We start from the raw sequence: 12502 nt of genomic DNA on the forward strand, positions 1-12502 counted from the left end.
TGAGCCACAGTATCTTGTTCAGAGGAGCGATCCTCTGCAACATGGAGTGAGTGCCCTCGTGCATGGGGAGCGGTCTGTAGAGGTTATCGCGCTGCGCTACGGAAGCGATGACCCAATCTATAATAGAGGGTTTTTTCGGTTGGATCTCGGAACTATATAAGTGTCGTTAAACCTGCCACCACCCGACAGCCATTGACCAGCCCCCCTCATTAATATTCATGAGCAGGTTACATCCTCCAAATGGACAGCGCCCCCCCCCCCCCCCATTATTACCGACGATAATGAGCCAAGAATGTCTGTGTGCAACGCTCGTGAAGTCACTCCACGTCGACCAGCCCCCCTCATTAACAAACATGAACAGGTTGCATCCTAATCATGGACCTTCCCATTAGTAATCATGAGCAGGTGACGTCACCCCACATCGAACAGCCCTCTCAATAATCATACTGGTAGGAAACGTAGTGGACTGGAGGCCCAACCGGGATGAATTCACAGGAGGCATGGGATTAATTGTGTATGTCTGTGGATGTCTGTCCACGTGTATCCGGACACCCGGTTATATATCAATTGCGCTCCTAGTGGGCATTACTGGTAGGAAACGTAGTGGACTGGAAGGCCAACTGGGATTAATTCACAGGAGGCAGCGGATTAATTGTGGATGTCTGTGGATGTCTGTCCACGTGTATCCGGACACCCGGATAAAATGGGAGGGGTGGGGCTGGGTGGAGAGGGGAGGGTGGGGAGGGGCTGGTTGGGAAGGGGAGGGTGGGGAGGGGCTGGGTGGGGAGGGTGGGGCTGGGTGGGGCTGGGTGGTGGGAGGGAGGGGTAGGGGGTTGAGAGGGGTGGGGGGTGGGAGGGGTGGGGCTGGGTGGGGAGCGGCTGGTCATCCCGTGGTGCCCTTATAAAACTAAACGTTTAACCTACTCACGCCGGCTTGTGCCCGCCCTCACAGTCGGGAATATTTGCGGAATACACCACGTGGTGCCGCCGTTGACCCTGGCAATTGACCGAGCAACCCAACGTTCCTACCAGCTCCCTCCGCAGGAATGTGTTAAGGTGACGTCCTCCAAATGGACACCCCCCCCCCATTCATAATAATAGCGGCTGACGTCACCCCACATGGGGGGCAGAGGCGCCTCCTCCCCCCTCCTCGCATACAAATGTAGTGTGTAACCTGAGGTACACACACTGTTGTAGGAGGCAACGCGTTTATTAAACAATTCATTGTACACCGAATTTCGTTGTTAAGTGTGGTTAACTTGTTCTAGGCTGCTCATTATGTGCGTGTGTGTTAGCGAGCTTGATGCCCGAAACGAGCCCCGAATCCCCTCGGCCCTCCCCTTTTATCCCCTGGCCGCGCCCCTTGCTGCATCAAGGCATGGTTCCCCGCTTCTGGTCACGTGCCCTTTACTCCAACAATCGGAGCTCCTCGCTTCAGGTGAAGTGCCCTTTACTCCAACAATCGGAGCTCCTCGCTTCAGGTGAAGTGCCCTTAACTCCAACAATCGGAGCTCCTCGCTTCAGGTGAAGTGTCCTTAACTCCAACAATCGGAGCTCCTCGCTTCAGGTGAAGTGCCCTTAACTCCAACAATCGGAGCTCCTCGCTTCAGGTGAAGTGCCCTTAACTCCAACAATCGAGGCACCGGGCGCTCGGCGCCCCTCCAACACTGGAGCTGGCGCGACACCCAGAGACCTCTAGCTGTGTCTCTACACAAAGGCAGAACCCTCACGTCACACGATCTCCGTAACGCTATTGAGACATAGAAGTAAAAAGGACGTCAAGATGAACAAGGGATTATAACCTTTAAATGAAATAGGTCTGTTTCACCGCGCTCTTACAAATTGCACACGCATTCATGCAATGAATATATCACGTCGCGGTCTGCTTTTCGCTTGCAAGTTTCAGATTTACTGCAATACACCCGTCCTTGGATGGGCAAAAGGCGAGTGGATGATATTGGTCGCGAAAGCCAACGTTTAAAGAAATGACCGGAGTTTGTCACTGGTATTGGCTGCGACCAAGATTCAATCTTACCGATCCTAAGCCTACCTAGGTCTACTCGGCCTCTAATCAGTTCCGAGTACAGTGTGTAAACATTAGGGAGACAAAGGTGGTCAGGCATGGTGCTCGCGACCCAACCCCCTCGTGTACCAATCCGGCATTAAGTGCTACTCACTAATAACACATGGTCCTACAGTCTTTGTGCGCGTGTGTGGGGGGAGTGGTAGTGCAATGGTTAGCATGCTGTGCTACTCAACTGGCGACCAATGTTCAATTCCCGCTTACGATCAACACCAGTGACAATTAACTGAATGGGACCTGGGCCTTCCCTCGGTCGACTCATGAACAACAACATCATGCAATCAGTAACTCGGCAAGCCACAAGACAAAGGATGCAATACACATTATTAGAACTCCAAACTGCAATGCTGTGGACGTCAATTAGTGGATAATACCCTGAGTGAATAGTTTACCTGATTATATCCACCGTAAATAATGCGTGTTGTCTCCTTTTGATGAGATGTTATCCACAGAGGAAACAGCGCAAACCACATTCTTCCAATCACAAGAACACAACACTGCCAAGGTCAATGCGAAATAAAGACATTGACGTTTACGTTACCAGAGGGTGACCATTTCCTTACATTCCAAGACCCTTTCTCAGCTGGTTTCTGGACCAAATCTCAACACAGTACAGGTCCCTGCAGGGTGGGCTGGTAGGAACATTGGAATTTTGCGCAATTTTATGACATTGTTACGTAAAATTGTGCAAATTGAGAGCGTCTTCCCACCTTTTTGCCCTCAAAATCGTTGAGGGTTCTTCGGACAAATTAACCTCTGTAGAGGAATGGAATGGTGAAATCCTTATTGACTGCATCTGCTCATTTGGAGCAATGTATCATAAAATCGTTAAGGGCTGGGCCGAAAAATGACAACAATTGCATTTTAAAAAAAGAATGACAACAATTGCATTTTAAAATTAGGAATTGTTTCCCGGTATACGGTAGTATGGGGCTTTTGAAAGGGGACGGACGGACGGACACATTAATCTATTGCAGGCTGGTACACTCAGTTTACAACTTCGTTCCTACCAGTAAAACCACAATCCTCAATATGTGATCTGACAGTCGTCTAATCATGTTTAGAGCTCATCCAAAATTCCTGGACACCAATATAATTGTAATATGTGATCCCATCAAACCCCTGTAGAGGACCAACATCTATCTGGGATTCATGCGGAGGAGCTCGGATCATCCCTAGACCTTGGTCAGGTGCTTGGCAATATTCTCCCCCATCCCATGACCCCCCAGAAGGTCAACATCACAGTGGCGCAGCTTGCTCAGCATAACGCCAAGTACAGTGCAAAATCAAAACTCTAATGGTTGCTTCGCGTGTCACGTGAGACTTGTTTAACAATCATCGGGCGCATGCAGCATGGAACCAATTAATTTGTTTTCCAATGGGGAGTCAATTGGTAAAGGCGGAAATACATAGTGCAGCTGTTAAAGACTGTCCGGGATGAGAATGATGGCAAGCAACTGAGAGTGGGAATGATTGCTTTTGAAACATGGCACATGATCATGAAAGCCAAGTATCAATCTGCTCAAGGAAGACCGTTAAAACATTATCAGTACGCACAATACTGCCGACTTTTATACGTGGATACGATGGACAATTAAAAAATATATGAAAAGTGTGCAAAGACGAATGGAGAGATGAACGTTTGAAATTACGTTGAAAGACAGACGAGCACGTGAACAGACGCAGTTTAGTGACATCGTTGAAGCTGTTTATGAAAGTCGACCTGGGCAGGAGACGTCGCACCAATACGCAGGAGGCACAGACCCAGGCCACCCCTCAATCCCAGTCTCCTTGTTGGGATAAACCTCGCCGCTCCCTCTCGGAGCTCCTCTTGGACGATCCCAAAGCATATTGGAGGGGTAGTGGAGGTGGGGATGCTTGAAGGGGTGTATGAGATGGGGTGGGTGGGGGGCGTAGTGGAGGTGAGGATGTAGAGGTTGGGATTTGTGGGTAGTAGTGGAGGTTGGCATGGGTAAGGGGGTGGTGGAGATGGGAATGATTTTTTATCCATCAGCACTGCCGCGTGAATGAGCCCCGCCTGAGCACGTGCCTCCAGAGCCACTCATTGAGGGGCTCCATGGGGTCATTAAGCACCGTGGCACACGCACCGGGATGGGCCCCACTCACTCCTCGTTCTCATTGGCCGCGCGTTTATGGGGCACGTGGCCCCAATCATCCGACTCCCCCACACCCCGCACCTCGCTGGGTATAAAGCGGAGGTGTGGCGAGCAGGTGTGAGGGATATAGACTTGTTTTGTTCAAGCATCAGCGCTCGCAACATTACCAAAAGATGCAGTCATCGGCGAGTCTCATGCTGGTGGGCGCGGTGCTGATGGCGTTGGGAGGCTGTGAGTTCTCGCGCCACTGCCAGGCACCCAGGGATCGATTTGGGTCGATGTGGGCTCGAAGCTTTGATGGTGTTAGGGACCCATTTTGGTTATTTTACTTCGTCCCCTTTTGCTGTTAACCACCAACCGATGCCGACTCCATTACCATTGTTCTACAGTGGCTACTTGGGTTCATTTTGTGCCGTTGCGCCTACCAACAACGAATGCGGTCGTACTAGTTCGTGATTCCATAGGCTTCGATTTACCCCCACCCTCGCCCATTCCCACCCCGATCCCAGGGACCACGAGGAGCTGCGTGGACGCTGCGACGATTCGCGGCGACCCGGCAGCGTGGCGGCAGGCGGCCGAATCCGGGGAGATCTCGAAACTGAACCTTGCTGTGAGTAACGCATCGTGTGACAACCGGTTCGTAAACCTTGTGGTGTGGAACTGGTGCATCTGCCGGTCTCGTTGGTCTATTGAAAACGATAAATCTTGAGTGCAAGCGACGCTTTCTGCCACCACTGGCCTCAATGCGCATCTGACATGCCACGGGTGAGTGTTGTGGGAAGCTGCGTCTTGTCTGCTGATGGCCCGCGTCCTGTCACCTGACCCTATGCCAGGTCCGGCACCACTTTCACAACGCAGGTGCCGACTTTCTAACTGGAGACGAAACTGAGGAACCGGCCACGGAGGAGCCCAAGACTCTGGCGCCGGCCACGGAGGAGCCCAAGACGCTGGCGCCGGCCACGGAGGAGCCCAAGACTCTGGCGCCGGCCACGGAGGAGCCCAAGACGCTGGCGCCGGCCACGGAGGAGCCCAAGACGCTGGCGCCGGCCACGGAGGAGCCCAAGACGCTGGCGCCGGCCACAAAGGAGCCCAAGACGCTGGCGCCGGCCACGGAGGAGCCCAAGACGCTGGCGCCGGCCACGGAGGAGCCCAAGACGCTGGCGCCGGCCACGGAGGAGCCCAAGACGCTGGCGCCGGCCACGGAGGAGCCCAAGACGCTGGCGCCGGCCACGGAGGAGCCCAAGACGCTGGCGCCGGCCACGAAGGAGCCCAAGACGCTGGCGTCGGCCACGGAGGAGGCCAAGACGCTGGCGCCGGCCACGGAGGAGCCCAAGTAACGCCATTGCAGCTTTCCTGACGCTGGCTGCTGTTGGAGGCTCCTGCTTCGGGTCGAACGTGGGGCTAAAGATCCCTTTTGGAGCCGCTTCAGCCGCTCGTTAATTCTGACGCTCTGGGCATCGCTCGTCCCGCTCTTTTTTCCCAATTGCTCAATAAATATGATCTTGACTTGATGCTGTGTCCCGGTTCCTGGCTAAACTTGCGTGAGCGTGACACCACCCCCGCCCTCCAACGTGCAGGGTTGTATTGTGATCTGTGAAGCTGTTGCCAAGCCTTGAGCTGTTCTATCCACTGAGGGATTGGAGGCTTTTCCAATGAGGTCCTTGGTTTCATGATGCCGCAATGTATCCTTGGGTGCGAGGAGCTTGGTAGCCGTCACACCATGGGGGAAATGGCCATGGCTCATGTGAGGGTAATGGTGGTCGATTGACACGTGCTCTAGGAGCCGAGGTGGAACGTCCCCGTTTGACCTGGGGCCAATTGGCGACACTCCTGGGGCCCTTCATCAGGCACTGCGTGTGTCACGGCCTGAGCGCGAGCACGGCTGGCTGCATCGGTCGGTGCAGAGCCTCGACGTGCGGGGGACGTTTCCATTGAGCAACGTGACCAACGAACCATGGCAAGAGCCGACTGATAGTCGTCGCAAACTTACCCCCTAGAGACACCTGGAGCTTTTCATGACTCCTAGGAATGTATAGAGCCCCCAATACAGGCGGTCCTCGACTTGCCAACCAGCTTTGAATGTAAAACTTGGTATTGACTCAACGAGAACCCGCACTTGCAAACTGAGCCACAGTATCTTGTTCAGAGGAGCGATCCTCTGCAACATGGAGTGAGTGCCCTCGTGCATGGGGAGCGGTCTGTAGAGGTTATCGCGCTGCGCTACGGAAGCGATGACCCAATCTATAATAGAGGGTTTTTTCGGTTGGATCTCGGAACTATATAAGTGTCGTTAAACCTGCCACCACCCGACAGCCATTGACCAGCCCCCCTCATTAATATTCATGAGCAGGTTACATCCTCCAAATGGACAGCGCCCCCCCCCCCCCCATTATTACCGACGATAATGAGCCAAGAATGTCTGTGTGCAACGCTCGTGAAGTCACTCCACGTCGACCAGCCCCCCTCATTAACAAACATGAACAGGTTGCATCCTAATCATGGACCTTCCCATTAGTAATCATGAGCAGGTGACGTCACCCCACATCGAACAGCCCTCTCAATAATCATACTGGTAGGAAACGTAGTGGACTGGAGGCCCAACCGGGATGAATTCACAGGAGGCATGGGATTAATTGTGTATGTCTGTGGATGTCTGTCCACGTGTATCCGGACACCCGGTTATATATCAATTGCGCTCCTAGTGGGCATTACTGGTAGGAAACGTAGTGGACTGGAAGGCCAACTGGGATTAATTCACAGGAGGCAGCGGATTAATTGTGGATGTCTGTGGATGTCTGTCCACGTGTATCCGGACACCCGGATAAAATGGGAGGGGTGGGGCTGGGTGGAGAGGGGAGGGTGGGGAGGGGCTGGTTGGGAAGGGGAGGGTGGGGAGGGGCTGGGTGGGGAGGGTGGGGCTGGGTGGGGCTGGGTGGTGGGAGGGAGGGGTAGGGGGTTGAGAGGGGTGGGGGGTGGGAGGGGTGGGGCTGGGTGGGGAGCGGCTGGTCATCCCGTGGTGCCCTTATAAAACTAAACGTTTAACCTACTCACGCCGGCTTGTGCCCGCCCTCACAGTCGGGAATATTTGCGGAATACACCACGTGGTGCCGCCGTTGACCCTGGCCATTGACCGAGCAACCCAACGTTCCTACCAGCTCCCTCCGCAGGAATGTGTTAAGGTGACGTCCTCCAAATGGACACCCCCCCCCCATTCATAATAATAGCGGCTGACGTCACCCCACATGGGGGGCAGAGGCGCCTCCTCCCCCCTCCTCGCATACAAATGTAGTGTGTAACCTGAGGTACACACACTGTTGTAGGAGGCAACGCGTTTATTAAACAATTCATTGTACACCGAATTTCGTTGTTAAGTGTGGTTAACTTGTTCTAGGCTGCTCATTATGTGCGTGTGTGTTAGCGAGCTTGATGCCCGAAACGAGCCCCGAATCCCCTCGGCCCTCCCCTTTTATCCCCTGGCCGCGCCCCTTGCTGCATCAAGGCATGGTTCCCCGCTTCTGGTCACGTGCCCTTTACTCCAACAATCGGAGCTCCTCGCTTCAGGTGAAGTGCCCTTTACTCCAACAATCGGAGCTCCTCGCTTCAGGTGAAGTGCCCTTAACTCCAACAATCGGAGCTCCTCGCTTCAGGTGAAGTGTCCTTAACTCCAACAATCGGAGCTCCTCGCTTCAGGTGAAGTGCCCTTAACTCCAACAATCGGAGCTCCTCGCTTCAGGTGAAGTGCCCTTAACTCCAACAATCGAGGCACCGGGCGCTCGGCGCCCCTCCAACACTGGAGCTGGCGCGACACCCAGAGACCTCTAGCTGTGTCTCTACACAAAGGCAGAACCCTCACGTCACACGATCTCCGTAACGCTATTGAGACATAGAAGTAAAAAGGACGTCAAGATGAACAAGGGATTATAACCTTTAAATGAAATAGGTCTGTTTCACCGCGCTCTTACAAATTGCACACGCATTCATGCAATGAATATATCACGTCGCGGTCTGCTTTTCGCTTGCAAGTTTCAGATTTACTGCAATACACCCGTCCTTGGATGGGCAAAAGGCGAGTGGATGATATTGGTCGCGAAAGCCAACGTTTAAAGAAATGACCGGAGTTTGTCACTGGTATTGGCTGCGACCAAGATTCAATCTTACCGATCCTAAGCCTACCTAGGTCTACTCGGCCTCTAATCAGTTCCGAGTACGGTGTGTAAACATTAGGGAGACAAAGGTGGTCAGGCATGGTGCTCGCGACCCAACCCCCTCGTGTACCAATCCGGCATTAAGTGCTACTCACTAATAACACATGGTCCTACAGTCTTTGTGCGCGTGTGTGGGGGGAGTGGTAGTGCAATGGTTAGCATGCTGTGCTACTCAACTGGCGACCAATGTTCAATTCCCGCTTACGATCAACACCAGTGACAATTAACTGAATGGGACCTGGGCCTTCCCTCGGTCGACTCATGAACAACAACATCATGCAATCAGTAACTCGGCAAGCCACAAGACAAAGGATGCAATACACATTATTAGAACTCCAAACTGCAATGCTGTGGACGTCAATTAGTGGATAATACCCTGAGTGAATAGTTTACCTGATTATATCCACCGTAAATAATGCGTGTTGTCTCCTTTTGATGAGATGTTATCCACAGAGGAAACAGCGCAAACCACATTCTTCCAATCACAAGAACACAACACTGCCAAGGTCAATGTGAAATAAAGACATTGACGTTTACGTTACCAGAGGGTGACCATTTCCTTACATTCCAAGACCCTTTCTCAGCTGGTTTCTGGACCAAATCTCAACACAGTACAGGTCCCTGCAGGGTGGGCTGGTAGGAACATTGGAATTTTGCGCAATTTTATGACATTGTTACGTAAAATTGTGCAAATTGAGAGCGTCTTCCCACCTTTTTGCCCTCAAAATCGTTGAGGGTTCTTCGGACAAATTAACCTCTGTAGAGGAATGGAATGGTGAAATCCTTATTGACTGCATCTGCTCATTTGGAGCAATGTATCATAAAATCGTTAAGGGCTGGGCCGAAAAATGACAACAATTGCATTTTAAAAAAAGAATGACAACAATTGCATTTTAAAATTAGGAATTGTTTCCCGGTATACGGTAGTATGGGGCTTTTGAAAGGGGACGGACGGACGGACACATTAATCTATTGCAGGCTGGTACACTCAGTTTACAACTTCGTTCCTACCAGTAAAACCACAATCCTCAATATGTGATCTGACAGTCGTCTAATCATGTTTAGAGCTCATCCAAAATTCCTGGACACCAATATAATTGTAATATGTGATCCCATCAAACCCCTGTAGAGGACCAACATCTATCTGGGATTCATGCGGAGGAGCTCGGATCATCCCTAGACCTTGGTCAGGTGCTTGGCAATATTCTCCCCCATCCCATGACCCCCCAGAAGGTCAACATCACAGTGGCGCAGCTTGCTCAGCATAACGCCAAGTACAGTGCAAAATCAAAACTCTAATGGTTGCTTCGCGTGTCACGTGAGACTTGTTTAACAATCATCGGGCGCATGCAGCATGGAACCAATTAATTTGTTTTCCAATGGGGAGTCAATTGGTAAAGGCGGAAATACATAGTGCAGCTGTTAAAGACTGTCCGGGATGAGAATGATGGCAAGCAACTGAGAGTGGGAATGATTGCTTTTGAAACATGGCACATGATCATGAAAGCCAAGTATCAATCTGCTCAAGGAAGACCGTTAAAACATTATCAGTACGCACAATACTGCCGACTTTTATACGTGGATACGATGGACAATTAAAAAATATATGAAAAGTGTGCAAAGACGAATGGAGAGATGAACGTTTGAAATTACGTTGAAAGACAGACGAGCACGTGAACAGACGCAGTTTAGTGACATCGTTGAAGCTGTTTATGAAAGTCGACCTGGGCAGGAGACGTCGCACCAATACGCAGGAGGCACAGACCCAGGCCACCCCTCAATCCCAGTCTCCTTGTTGGGATAAACCTCGCCGCTCCCTCTCGGAGCTCCTCTTGGACGATCCCAAAGCATATTGGAGGGGTAGTGGAGGTGGGGATGCTTGAAGGGGTGTATGAGATGGGGTGGGTGGGGGGCGTAGTGGAGGTGAGGATGTAGAGGTTGGGATTTGTGGGTAGTAGTGGAGGTTGGCATGGGTAAGGGGGTGGTGGAGATGGGAATGATTTTTTATCCATCAGCACTGCCGCGTGAATGAGCCCCGCCTGAGCACGTGCCTCCAGAGCCACTCATTGAGGGGCTCCATGGGGTCATTAAGCACCGTGGCACACGCACCGGGATGGGCCCCACTCACTCCTCGTTCTCATTGGCCGCGCGTTTATGGGGCACGTGGCCCCAATCATCCGACTCCCCCACACCCCGCACCTCGCTGGGTATAAAGCGGAGGTGTGGCGAGCAGGTGTGAGGGATATAGACTTGTTTTGTTCAAGCATCAGCGCTCGCAACATTACCAAAAGATGCAGTCATCGGCGAGTCTCATGCTGGTGGGCGCGGTGCTGATGGCGTTGGGAGGCTGTGAGTTCTCGCGCCACTGCCAGGCACCCAGGGATCGATTTGGGTCGATGTGGGCTCGAAGCTTTGATGGTGTTAGGGACCCATTTTGGTTATTTTACTTCGTCCCCTTTTGCTGTTAACCACCAACCGATGCCGACTCCATTACCATTGTTCTACAGTGGCTACTTGGGTTCATTTTGTGCCGTTGCGCCTACCAACAACGAATGCGGTCGTACTAGTTCGTGATTCCATAGGCTTCGATTTACCCCCACCCTCGCCCATTCCCACCCCGATCCCAGGGACCACGAGGAGCTGCGTGGACGCTGCGACGATTCGCGGCGACCCGGCAGCGTGGCGGCAGGCGGCCGAATCCGGGGAGATCTCGAAACTGAACCTTGCTGTGAGTAACGCATCGTGTGACAACCGGTTCGTAAACCTTGTGGTGTGGAACTGGTGCATCTGCCGGTCTCGTTGGTCTATTGAAAACGATAAATCTTGAGTGCAAGCGACGCTTTCTGCCACCACTGGCCTCAATGCGCATCTGACATGCCACGGGTGAGTGTTGTGGGAAGCTGCGTCTTGTCTGCTGATGGCCCGCGTCCTGTCACCTGACCCTATGCCAGGTCCGGCACCACTTTCACAACGCAGGTGCCGACTTTCTAACTGGAGACGAAACTGAGGAACCGGCCACGGAGGAGCCCAAGACTCTGGCGCCGGCCACGGAGGAGCCCAAGACGCTGGCGCCGGCCACGGAGGAGCCCAAGACGCTGGCGCCGGCCACGGAGGAGCCCAAGACGCTGGCGCCGGCCACGGAGGAGCCCAAGACGCTGGCGCCGGCCACGGAGGAGCCCAAGACGCTGGCGCCGGCCACAAAGGAGCCCAAGACGCTGGCGCCGGCCACGGAGGAGCCCAAGACGCTGGCGCCGGCCACGGAGGAGCCCAAGACGCTGGCGCCGGCCACGGAGGAGCCCAAGACGCTGGCGCCGGCCACGGAGGAGCCCAAGACGCTGGCGCCGGCCACGGAGGAGCCCAAGACGCTGGCGTCGGCCACGAAGGAGCCCAAGACGCTGGCGTCGGCCACGGAGGAGGCCAAGACGCTGGCGCCGGCCACGGAGGAGCCCAAGTAACGCCATTGCAGCTTTCCTGACGCTGGCTGCTGTTGGAGGCTCCTGCTTCGGGTCGAACGTGGGGCTAAAGATCCCTTTTGGAGCCGCTTCAGCCGCTCGTTAATTCTGACGCTCTGGGCATCGCTCGTCCCGCTCTTTTTTCCCAATTGCTCAATAAATATGATCTTGACTTGATGCTGTGTCCCGGTTCCTGGCTAAACTTGCGTGAGCGTGACACCACCCCCGCCCTCCAACGTGCAGGGTTGTATTGTGATCTGTGAAGCTGTTGCCAAGCCTTGAGCTGTTCTATCCACTGAGGGATTGGAGGCTTTTCCAATGAGGTCCTTGGTTTCATGATGCCGCAATGTATCCTTGGGTGCGAGGAGCTTGGTAGCCGTCACACCATGGGGGAAATGGCCATGGCTCATGTGAGGGTAATGGTGGTCGATTGACACGTGCTCTAGGAGCCGAGGTGGAACGTCCCCGTTTGACCTGGGGCCAATTGGCGACACTCCTGGGGCCCTTCATCAGGCACTGCGTGTGTCACGGCCTGAGCGCGAGCACGGCTGGCTGCATCGGTCGGTGCAGAGCCTCGACGTGCGGGGGACGTTTCCATTGAGCAACGTGACCAACGAACCATGGCAAGAGCCGACTGATAGTCGT

General features: G+C 53.5%; 2 protein-coding genes across 2 annotated transcripts; both read left to right on the plus strand.

Moving 5' to 3' along the window:
* Positions 1–4287: 4287 nt before the first annotated feature.
* LOC142929307 (uncharacterized) lies at positions 4288–5711 on the plus strand. The gene is made up of 3 exons (XM_076070398.1): positions 4288–4431; positions 4710–4810; positions 5034–5711. Exons 1-3 carry the CDS (start codon positions 4374–4376, stop codon positions 5535–5537), a joined length of 663 nt encoding a protein of 220 aa, XP_075926513.1. The 5' UTR covers positions 4288–4373; the 3' UTR covers positions 5538–5711.
* A 4898-nt stretch (positions 5712–10609) lies between these two features.
* LOC142929308 (uncharacterized) lies at positions 10610–12034 on the plus strand. The gene is made up of 3 exons (XM_076070399.1): positions 10610–10754; positions 11033–11133; positions 11357–12034. Exons 1-3 carry the CDS (start codon positions 10697–10699, stop codon positions 11858–11860), a joined length of 663 nt encoding a protein of 220 aa, XP_075926514.1. The 5' UTR covers positions 10610–10696; the 3' UTR covers positions 11861–12034.
* Positions 12035–12502: the final 468 nt, after the last annotated feature.

This window comes from Petromyzon marinus, chromosome 29 (assembly GCF_048934315.1).
Source record: "Petromyzon marinus isolate PM22_M1 ecotype Great Lakes invasive population chromosome 29, UKy_Petmar_22M1.pri1.0, whole genome shotgun sequence".
In the NCBI taxonomy this organism is placed as follows: domain Eukaryota; kingdom Metazoa; phylum Chordata; class Hyperoartia; order Petromyzontiformes; family Petromyzontidae; genus Petromyzon; species Petromyzon marinus.

Coding starts and splice junctions, on each gene's coding strand:
- LOC142929307 (XM_076070398.1), top strand. CDS start 4,374: ATGCAGTCATCGGCGAGTCTCATGCTGGTGGGCGCGGTGCTGATGGCG. Junction 4,432..4,709: donor GCTGATGGCGTTGGGAGGCT/GTGAGTTCTCGC, acceptor CCCCGATCCCAG/GGACCACGAGGAGCTGCGTG. Junction 4,811..5,033: donor TCTCGAAACTGAACCTTGCT/GTGAGTAACGCA, acceptor ACCCTATGCCAG/GTCCGGCACCACTTTCACAA.
- LOC142929308 (XM_076070399.1), top strand. CDS start 10,697: ATGCAGTCATCGGCGAGTCTCATGCTGGTGGGCGCGGTGCTGATGGCG. Junction 10,755..11,032: donor GCTGATGGCGTTGGGAGGCT/GTGAGTTCTCGC, acceptor CCCCGATCCCAG/GGACCACGAGGAGCTGCGTG. Junction 11,134..11,356: donor TCTCGAAACTGAACCTTGCT/GTGAGTAACGCA, acceptor ACCCTATGCCAG/GTCCGGCACCACTTTCACAA.